The sequence below is a fragment of the Cavia porcellus genome, unplaced genomic scaffold, assembly GCF_034190915.1.
Source record: "Cavia porcellus strain 051 isolate PalLab524CR breed Dunkin Hartley unplaced genomic scaffold, mCavPor4.1 scaffold_14, whole genome shotgun sequence".
In the NCBI taxonomy this organism is placed as follows: Eukaryota; Metazoa; Chordata; class Mammalia; order Rodentia; family Caviidae; genus Cavia; species Cavia porcellus.
This window is the reverse complement of record NW_026947497.1, coordinates 17,405,713-17,416,936: the sequence shown is the minus strand read 5'-3', so window position 1 is coordinate 17,416,936 and position 11,224 is coordinate 17,405,713. Positions and strand designations below refer to the sequence as shown.

The 11,224-nt window shown below is 42.1% G+C and overlaps 1 protein-coding gene across 4 annotated transcripts in view; it reads left to right on the top strand.

Annotated features, from left to right (window-relative positions):
- The first annotated feature begins 376 nt into the window (after positions 1-376).
- Positions 377-11,224, top strand: part of Pde5a (phosphodiesterase 5A) — a 116,167-nt gene continuing 105,319 nt past the window's right edge. The window contains exon 1 of one of the 4 annotated variants that reach the window (XM_063260712.1): positions 377-798. In XM_063260712.1, coding sequence (XP_063116782.1) covers positions 683-798 — 116 coding nt within the window. In that variant the 5' untranslated portion in view covers positions 377-682. Of the gene's footprint in view, positions 799-1,174; positions 1,330-1,922; positions 2,090-11,224 lie in introns of those variants that run through there. The other 3 variants (XM_003476854.5, XM_063260714.1, XM_063260713.1) reach the window with 3 other exon arrangements.

Below are 11,224 nucleotides of genomic sequence, written 5' to 3'. Positions count from 1 at the left end.
CTGCACACCTACTCTCGCAAATGTGTCGCGACCTGCAGGGGAGCGGTGCTCCCAGCGCCTGCAGCAGCTGCACCCGCTGGGCTCCAGCGAGGTCTGTCTCCTGCCCTCCGGACCTGGGGTCGCTCTGGCGAAGAGCGAGGTGGCGCCCTCTTTGTACTCTCGGGCAAAAGAAAAGCACCCGGGGCGTTCTCTCTCACTTTTGGGGGGGACCTTCTCTCTCTCCCGCCTTCTGGGCTAGGGATGTGTGCCCTGCCCTGTGACCTTTCCCTTCCTGGAGCGGAGCACTGAGAACACCCCGCCGTCACCTTCGCGCGCGCCCGGGGCGCTGGTTCGGCACACAGCGCACCCCAGCGGCCGCCTGGCTCCCCGTCCTGCGGCCACCGGGCTTCCGGAGAGCTCACAGTGGCCTCCGCGGTGGCTTCGGAGCCAGGGGCTTCGCGAGCCTGCGAGAGCCGGTCTTGGCCGGACCCCCGGAAGGCGTGGGACCGCTTCGCCCGGCCCCGCCCGCCACACCTGGGAGCCAGCACCGCCGCGGGGCGGGGCGGAGCGGGCTGGGGCGGCAGCCTGCCCCGCTGCAGCGGCGAAGGGGAGGGTCTCGGGCAGCGTCCCGCTCCTCCGAGGGAGGGACCCCAGCTGGGGTGGAAACCAGCCGCCGCGAGCCGCGGAGACGCGCCCGGTGACCATGGACCCGGCTGGCCCCAGCCCCGAGCGGCCGCAGCGGGACCAGGACTCGGTCGAAGCGTGGCTGGACGATCACTGGGACTTTACCTTCTCTTACTTTGTTAGAAAAGCCACCAGGTAAGAAGAGGACCCACAGAAGACCCGGCCGGGGCACGGAGAGTGACCTGGCGTGCTCTCGCTCCCCGATCGAATTTCCCCTGGCTCACCCTGAAACCACCCCTGTCCCCAGGCCCTTGGCTTTTGAGATAGGTCCTGGGTCCTGTTACCGCCTAGAGAGTCCCTGACTTTTAAGTGAGCAGTCAAAACCCTCACGCTCCAAATTCGAGCTAACTTTGCTCCCAAAGTTAAAATACAAAACTCTGCGGGCGCCCCCGCTGCTCCCCGGGAGCGAGCTCGTGCCCGCATCCGCGCCCGCGGGCCCCCCTCCAGCCCCTCGTGCCCTCCCGGTCCTCGTAAACCCTCTCAGCAAAACCAAAACAGTTTCGAGCCCCTTCGCCGCCGCTCCGGAAGCACCGTGGCCAACGCGGTCCCGGCGGCTCCGCTCCTCCCCCGTCCCCCCTCGCCCCGGCCCTGGCGGGGCGGGGAAGCCGGGGTAGGGACCAGCCCGCGAGGGAGCCCCAAGCTGCAACATGCCGGAGACTTTCCCAAGTGAGTGCGGTCGCCTTGCCCCCGGCCGCTCCCCCGATCCACCCGCGCGCGCCCTTTCTGCGCTTTCTCGCCCGAGCCTGAGCCGCCGCGGGGCGGGGGGCGCTGGGTTCGCGGCGCGCACACAAAGGCGCGCGGGAGGCGTCGCGGCTGGCGGATCCCGGGGGGCTGGCGGGTCGCGCGCGGCTGCCGAGACCCCAGAGGCCGCTCCTCCTGGTCGGAAGCCAAGCTCGGGGCGGCGGCCGGGAGGGCGGGGAGAGGGGAGCCTGGCCTCTGGGAGGCGGCTGCACAGCGCAGCCGGGCGCGCGTGGGAAACGCTCGCGCAGAGTCGGAGGAGAAACTGAGACTGGCGCGGCGGGACCAGGAGGGTGGCGCGCAGAGCGCGCGGCGCGAGGGCTCCCCGAAACTGGAGGAGCTGGTGCGAAGCCGCGCTCTGAGGGGGAAGGGGCCCGGGCCCCGGAGCCGCCAACTTGGGGCAGCGGCTGTCAGGCAGCTGGTGCTGGCCGCCAGGGCCGGCCGGGGATGGTGGAGGCGCCGGCGCGGACTCTGCCGGGCGCACCCCGCCAGGGGGCGACGCAGCGCGGGGCCGGCGGGCGGCCGGCGGTGGCGGCGTGGCCGCGGGGACCCTAGGGGAGCCTGCTCCCAGCCCAGGCCTCACCTGGGCGCGTCGTCGCCCCCTGCGAGCCTCCAGAAGTCCAAGATCGGCGGAGCGGGGACGCGAACTCCCCACGTTTGCTATGTTGCCTTTTGGAGACAAAACGAGGTACTTTATTCAGCACTCTCCTCCCCACTGGGGGCGCGGGGACCCGATAGTGGGGTGCTGGCGCACAGGTTACTCTGGCAAGACGATGCCTCACGGACCATAGACTGTGGCTTTCTGTCTTCCATTACTGCCTTTCAGATGTATTTTGGGGGTTTTAGGTTGGGCCCTTTTAATATGGTTTTACTGATGAGAGTTGGTGTAGATTTAATCCCTTTGAGGGTTTTTTGTTTTTATTTTATTTTATTTTATTTTATTTCTTTTTTGATAGAGGCCATAGCTCTGGGACACATGTTATACTTTTTTACTTAAAGATCCTGTCCTTCTTTGAAAATCTCTTTTCCTAATCTGTTCAAATCCTAAATCTGGAGGTTCTGAGGATAACCCTCAAAGAGAAGTGGTTACTTTTTAAACAGCACTTTTCTGCGTGTTGGAGTGAGGTACTAGGGCCCCGTGGGCTTAGAATTATTGATTGCTGCTGCGTGTCAACAATTTCGGGGTCACCTGTTACTCCAGGCCATAGCTTCCCCAGGGCTTTCTCTTCTGCAGACTTCCACCTCGCTGCCTCCTGCCTCCATTGAATTAGAGCTCAGAGAATCGGGAGGGCGGGAGAGTCAGGCTGGTTTTCCAGTGTGTGTTGGAATGTTCCTGAGATAGATTATTAACAGGTAAAGGAATAAAGTTAGTTTGTCTAGTCAAGATAAATGGCCTTTTCTTTATTTTCCTTCTTTAAAGAGGTAAATTTCCCTCTTTAAAGATGATTTGGTGGTAGTTCTAAACTGTCATAGATAAGCACTCTTTGCTGCCTGATCCTAGGAAAACTTTCAAAGTGTACCAGAGTATTATTGGAAAATAAATTGGAAAAGTTACATTTCTTTCCCCAGTACAGTTTCACACATATAAAACAGGACTAAAATCACAGTTTTTAAAATTAAAACACTTACTGTAAAATTTAGATCATCTGAGAGCCCAAAGATTTTATCGTAAGGGTTTTTATAGGACAGTTGATGTTGGCTGTAGGTTGAACACTTTATGCCTGCCTCTGTGTATGTGTGAATAGTTGATGTGGAGTATAAATTGAAAAACGAAAGTGTAAAATACATAAGCGCCTTCAATTTTAAGAGTTATAAAATGCTCAGAGCTGTCAGTGTAAACCATAAGAAGAACTTTTGTACAGCTAGAGGTTTTTCAAGAAAAAAATCTGAGTTTGGCTTTATAGTTAGTGGCATTAACTGGAGACTTTTAAAATAAAAATAAGAAGTTGACATCAGTTGATTGTAAAACTGCCAAACTACTAATCTCAGTGTGGCTCATGTTAGTCTGATAAAAATGTGTTGCTTACATTTTAACTTTACAGCTAAGGTGTTTTTATTAATTAGAAGCTCAACATCACTTGGTTATGTTTTTCTAAGTATAAAATGAATACTGCGTATGGTTGAGAAAATCCATGAAACAGTATTTCTATAGAGGTATGTGGAACATTTTAAGATTTAAAACAGATTTAGGTTCATTCAGTTTTTCCATTTGCACAGGCAGTCAACTATTTCTGCATCATTTAATTGTTGTCATTTGACATTTATGCGTGCCTCTCTGTCCTATCCTGAGACCAAATGATCTGCTTTTAATGGTAGTCCCCGAATGAAATAAAGGTTCTGGCATTCCTAAGTTCTCAAACACCAGTAGATTTCTATTGAACTTGAAAATGCCTGTGCAACTGTAGTGTATTTTTATCGGTACCAGGGATCGAACTCACGACGGTACCAGGGATCGAACTCACGACTGCAAGCAGGCAGTCGTGAGTTCGATCCCTGGTACCGATAAAAACGAAAAAGACAAAAAAAAAAAAAAAAAAAAAAAAAAGAAAATGCCTGTGCAACTGTAGTGTACTATTTTCTCTATCTTCAAATACAAGCAAAGCACCTCATTAAAAGCTATAGCTTACAGTATATAAATAGGTGCTTTTTAGTAATCACGACTTCTTTGTGTGAATTTGAGGGTGTCAGTGGAACAGATCAAACAAATTATTGGCATAAAAGTTGTTTTGAATCTAGCAATTGCACGGGGTAGGTAGGAGGACCTCTGCTCTTATTGCTGAACACAGCTTGCAGGCCTGAGAGCCTGTGTTAATTGGGGGCTGTAATATGCATGCATTGCCAAAGGAAGCCCTCTTGGTGCTAATGCCACTTAACAGCTGTTGTTATTCTTGACAGCATATTAGAATAATGTTACCTTTCATTAGTTACTAATCAGCTCTATGATTGTGGTAATGTTTTAGGTTATTTAGTATTGAAGAGGTGACATATTTGACTTTTTATTGCCTTGTTTTGTACCAAGCAAAAGCTTGAGAATATTTGGCTTGTAATGGAAATAGGAGATATTAAATGAGGGCAAGTTTTATGACAGGTTGGATCGAAGTCCAGAAACAGAAGTTTTACACATTTCCCGTAGCTTTCTATGTAGACTTTTTGTTTGGCACTGCAATGCTGTGCTGAATGAGTTGTTTCCAGTTCCTGTGTTTGGAATTCTTTCTTTTTCTTTTGTCATTCTTTTCTCTTTTCTAAAAGCTGTAGCATTTATATTTAGAAGGTATTTACATTCAGTTTAACTGATGGGTATAAAATAAGTATTTTGCTTCATTCTTAAACACTATTGGTTCTAGAATTACATGGAAATACAAACTTTTTCACAGTTTTCAAATGATTTGTTAAATGTATTTTGTTAGGCAGTGGCCAGTATTGAAGATAATAAGACTGGAACACTGGCCCAGCCTAACTTTGATGTTATTTATAATATTATAGGATGGTAACATTGGGGCAATTATAGCCCTTTTTCCTTGTACTGTTTGTAACTAGGTTCCTCATAGCCAGCCCTAAGCTGCCTTTGAATGTTCTCCAGGAATGTTTGTGGGTTGATTTCATTCTGCCTAGGGCATCCATAGGAGCCTTTAAATGTTGGTTCTCAGTGCCCTTCTGACTCTGGTGTTTTCAAAGTTCTAGACTCAGGCTCATTTTAGGGCCTGGGTTGCATGATCTCGCTTCCTGATACTGTTGTGGATTGAATGAATGAAAACTAGTGAAATTAGTGTCTTAAAATAAATTGATGTGTTTAGTATAACACAAACTTAACTAAGCTTATTGTAAAACTAAGCAGCTTTTTTAGTGTATGATCTGAAGACCTGTTTGCCTGTACTTTCATGAGTTCATGTCCACAGCACTTTAAGATGAGGCAATATTCAGCATCTTGATTGTACTAAGCAAACATTTTACCTAAATAGTTTATTTCTCTCATCTCTAATGGTATTTTTTTCAGAATATTTGAGACATTTTCCAGATTGTATGAAGGTTGTACTTTTACCCTTTATCTACTTGCAGAGAATGAATCTTGCCAAACTGCACCCATTCTTCTAGATTTGAGAATGCTAATTAGTTTAGAGCTTTGCTCAAACTGCCTAGTGCTTTTCATCACGCTCTGAAATCTTTTAAAATTGGAATAGCTAAGCAGAACCATATGGTATTTATCAGTTTATATCCCAAACATTTCAACCTAATAATTTACTAAACCTAACTGGTATGAAATGTATATTTTTTTTTCTCAAAAATGATGGTGGGGTAAGATCCTCTTTCTAGGATGAAAAGCCTTTAATCAGGACTGTAGAACAATTAAATAAAATCAATGACTTGATTCGCAGTGGAGGCTGAAAAATGACTAATTTCTGAATATAAGATGCAGACCAGTTACTGACTTTGCAGGACTTCCTGTGAAATTAGTTTAGCTGCACAGATGCAGATTCTGTTGATTGGTGTTACAGCTGATAAATATGGCTTGAATATATCTGTCCTATCAGGTTCTCAGGAAAGTGTGCAATGCCCATGAGCTACATACCTGGGAATAAAAACTGAAAAAACTCTTTCCACATGAGCCATTCATTTGCTAGTAAACTCTGAAATCTTATTTACAGACTTGATATTCTCATCTTAAACTATATATATATATATATATATATTTTTTTTTTTTACAGTGTAAGTAATTTATTCATTTTTTCTGAATAGTACAAATTTCTATTTATTGAAACCAAGTGTTTAAGGCAGGTGAAAACGAAAAGCTGAATCTTAAATTCCTAGGAATCCTTGTGATATTCTTAAAAGCTTTTTAAAATCTTCTCATAAAGATGGGTATTTCTGCATACTTTCTTTGGAAAAATTTCTTCTTGATAAGCTTAGGGGAATTTTAAATTTCTGTTACTCGAGTAATACCTTTTTATTCATATGAGTCCTCCCCAAATTACCGTGACCTTGTTTGGATGTAGTGCCTTCTCTGAACCAGTCACTGAAGCCAGGAAGGTGGGTTTGTCTGGCCACCTTGTTCAGACAGGTAGCCCCTAGACTTACCTATCTTTTGGGTGTGTGTGTGTGTGTGTGTGTGTGTGTGTGTGTGTGTGTGTTGATGGGGTCCCCAAGGGAAAATGAGGTGAGCAGACCCAGAAGTTGTAGATATCTATATCTAGTGTTGATTTCCTTTTACTTAATTCTAGTTGAATGCAGAGAGTAAATAAAAGTGGGCATGATTTAATCATAGTTATAGCATTTATGCAACTATAATAACAAATTTTTGTTATGAACAGAGTGATAAAGCCACAACCAGATGCAAATTTGCAGTATGCATGAATCATCCCTGCAAGGGAAATGTGGCCTTACCTTTCCAGTGAACTGTTAAGTGGGGTCAGCTGGCCTTTGCCACAGTTGCCCTGTGATGACTCAGTTATCCCACTGGCTCTCTAAACAGTGGTTCCTATAGCACAGCAAACCAGCTTTCAGTTTTGACTTAGTATGGAAGCATATTTGCATGTTAAATTCATCTTCTTTATTTTATCATTAATGCAAACATAAACCTGCACACTAAAATTGCAAGACATTGTTCCAACCATACTTTTTTTGAAGGAATTTTGGATTGAAAAATCCTAATCTAGTCAAATCTCCTGTATTTAAACTGCAAAGCAAATCAATTTGCATATTTATCACACAGATTCCAGTATTTATGTTTTCTTTCGGATACAGTAGATTTCCCTTCAAACAGCATCTTTCTTTCCATGGGATTGTGAATGTGAGAAAAATGACAAGACATTATGTCCCTTTCAAGTCTCAAATTATGAATATAAAACCATATGATGCAATTTTGCATCTTACAAAATACGTTTGATGTCTGAGATGTTTTTACAGCTGGAGAAAACTTGGAAATACTGCATAACATTAGACAGAGAATTCATTTCCTTACCATGCCAGCCCCAAGTGAATTACTGGGTGTGGAGTTTAGGAGAAGTATCATGAAAGTGCCCCGATCTCATTCTGTGTCATACCCTACTACAGTCATTGAATCCTTTACTCACCTGAACTATGACTCTAAAAGAGGATGTTGGCATTCGATGGTGGCTCTTGTGGAGAAAATCTGCCTGGTGTATTTTAGGCCATTTAAAATCCCTGGACCCCAGATACTAAATGCCAGAAGTGACCCCAGGATTATGAAAGCAAATCTGTTTCCACATATTTCCAAATATCCTAAGGGATTTGCAGTATTACTTGGTTGTGAGCTACTGTTCTGAAACCTTTAAAATTTATTTCTATTTATGCTGTCTAACAGACAGGATAGACTTAGTTTTCAAACCCAGAACAACCTAAGAGAATGCCTTTAGGTGTATTATCTACTTCCTGTGAATTGGATTATGACATTTACCTCATAGCATTCTTAAGCAAGTTAAAGGGCATAATGCCTATTTGCTTATCTTTCTTTAGTAGTGATATTTTAGTAGTTTACCATTTCTACACTGAAAATTGTTAGCACTCAAATTATAATCACAAACTTTTATATTCATTCCTTGTCTAATGATTGTAAATTGAACCACAGAATAGGATTTTATGGATCTTAAGTGTCTGTCTCATTTTTTAGATGAATTTGAGTGGATAATTTGAACAGTCTGTTTTGGACTTGTATAACATCCTAGAAAGGGAATTGGAATGGAAGCTCAGACTCAAATTTTATTCTCAGCTTGGCTGCTAATGAACTTTGAAGACTGGTTGAAGCTTATAAGTCTTTAGGGTAGGAGTTGTGAGCAGGTAAAGAATCAAGGCAGAGAGCTTCATAAATTAACTTAAAAATTTCCTGCAGTTCTAACAGTTCTTGATTCTCAGTAGAAAACCAGAGTATTAACTTCCCAAATTGAATAGTTTCATTCTTGTATGTTTCCAAATTTGAGTAGTGGATCCACCTCAAATTAGGAAAACAGCTTAAATAAAACTGTATCAAGTAAGGATTTAAGAGTAGGAAAGAATAGCCAACATTATGTTTTATGTGAGTTATTTTTGTATTTTTTTTTACGGATAAGTTTAGCAGATCTTCACACAACCATTCTTTCCAGGCAGATATTTAGTTCATTCTTTATAATTTGGGCTAGTGATTAAGTCAGAAGATTAATGAAAAAAGCATTGAAAAGAAAGTGAAGAGGGGAAGATTTTAGTAGCAGACTTATTCACATGAAAATATCTTGTGTTTTATGGATTATTCAGGGCCTGCAACTTTTTCCCTGTGTTTTGTTTGTGGCACCCTGGAAATCTCTGTCAAAAGTTACTGCTCGTGGGATTGTGCCTTCCCCATCCTTGAGCTCAGAGGTGGCAGCATAGAATTTTCCCAAATGAGTCCTTTTGGATAAGAATACAGCAGGGTGGCTGTGGTCTTCAAATGGCCTCTGGCAGTGTTAGCATTGTTATATCAAGTATTAAAAGCCTGCTTCAGTTTAGAATTATTATCATAAAATGTTGCTATGACTTTTTAATCATAATTATTTTATATATTCTTATATTTGTTGTTAGCTGTAACATTGATATTTGGTGAAGATTCCCCCAATCACTTTCTTCAAAAGAATTAATTTTAAGTAATAAAAAAATAAGTTACATTCTTGCATTAATTTTTTTAACTAAATGCTCACTTCCTAATTAATACTTAAGCAAGAATCAGAAAATTATGTCATACATAAATATAGTTTTTGATGTGGAAAGTCCGTTTGTTTTTCAGTTTTAATTTGAAAAATTACATTGAACCAACTTTTTTGTATGAAGGGTTTCCATAAATTTTTAAAAGTTAGGCCTTCAAAGGAAGCATAACTCTAGACTCTAAATCCATTGAAAAAGTTCTCTTTCTTTAAAAAAACTGCTGTAAAATATATAATCATATACTCCATGTTCAACTGAGGATAACTATCATGTATTAAAAACACTGTGAGTCGTGACATTATCATTTAATATGCATCGTTTTCTTTAATCTTTTTAAGAACATTATGAGACAAATGTCATTATCTCCATTTTCCAGAAAGAACAAATAATATGCTTAGCGTCCTATTCTTAGAAAGACATTGTCTCTGGTTGAAGTTTAATTCCATCTCTCTGAAGGCCTTAATCGGTGCCACGCTGTACTAAAGTTGAACATCAGTCTTCAAGACAGCAAAGCAAAGACTCACTGATTTAACGCCGGGAGGAATGTAACTCCAGGAGGTTAAAGTTTCTCTTCCAGCCTCTTCATAGGCTCACACATTACTTAATGATGTGCTGGAGACTTTGCCCAAGTGAGTTTAGTTTCCATATTTTAGAGTACAAAAAGTGGGATATCTCAAATGACATTTTAAAATAGAGTGTAGGCTATTACAGTTACATTTTAGAATTAGAAATCCCCTAAATACAGTATGTTTTCAAAGATTTTTTTTTACCCTTTGATATATTATTTTAGGTGAAAGTATAAGACATTAAACTAGTTTTTCTTCCTGTAGGTTTTATCTAATTATATTTTTTAACTCATGAAGATTATTAGGTTAATATTAGAATTTAAGTTAGTTTTTCCTTTAAAAACATTTGACATATTAAATACGAATTTTGAGACACTTCTTTTTCAAGACTCCTTTTGTAAGATGAATGAGTAATTTGACTTTGGTAGAATATAAAGCTGTTGCTACCTTTGGTCCCTTAAGAACCCAGAGGTGTACGTGTACGTGTGTGTGTGTGTGTGTGTGTGTGTGTGTGTGTGTCTCTGTGTGTGCCCTTTTTCTAAAGAATTGCATCTGAAATGCTGTATGAGAGCTTTCTTGCCTATATTCTATCAATGAGGTTTGCATTTAGTGTTTCCATTTAATCCTTTCAGATAGTAGGCATTTGGAAGGAGCTAATAAATACCTAGATTAGTGAGAAGTTTCTAAAACACAAAGTGTAAATTGTGGTTTTCTTTTGTGTGATAGGATTATAATAATCCAGTGAAACTAAGAAATTGACAAGTGGCAGAATTTTGGATTACACACAAAGTATGTGGGAACTTTTATTGTTTTCAAAACATATTAAAAACCTATTTATAAATTGTTTAGAGAATAAAAGATGAAGTGTACTCAGTCTATCTACTTACACTGACCTAATAATCCATTGAAAACCCCATTGAACTGTTACTGGCTTGGCAGTATTTAATACTAACTTGATTGATTCTATCATTTAAGAATGCTATCAGTTTTCATGTCATAGTTTATGGAGTGTGTAGCGTTTTATCTCTGCCATATATGTAACTTTGCTAAAACAACGTTGCTCCTAAAAACCATTGTAAATATTGGTGACAACTCATCTTCTAAGCTTCCTATCCCCTAGAATGCTTTGCTCTTTTTTCTGATCAGTGGCTAGTGAATTGATTCACGTCTCTGCATACGGAAGACCCGGAGAATCTTGACAGGAGCACACAGCAGCTGCAGGAGCCGGACTACTGCTTGAGCTCCTGAGTTTTCCCCCAGTCTCTGCCCACAGTGCAGCATCATCTTTAAGGGCACTGCTTGTTGCTGCTGTGAAGAAGCCTCATGAAATCAAAATGCTTTAGACATTTTCTCAATGAAGCTGATTTTTTATTAAATCATTATTGCATGAGCAATTTGAGCTGCGAGAATTTTCCCTGTAGTAGAACTTTAGGACAATATATTTCTGATTCGATTCATTGTTTAAAAAATTGAAGATTTAAAATGTGAATCACTTTTATGGCAAGGCCTTTGTGGCCTGTTTTTGTCAACTTCCCTTTGGCTTTACTTCCAGTCATCTATCTAGTATGGATTATTTTGGTGCTTGGGTGGGA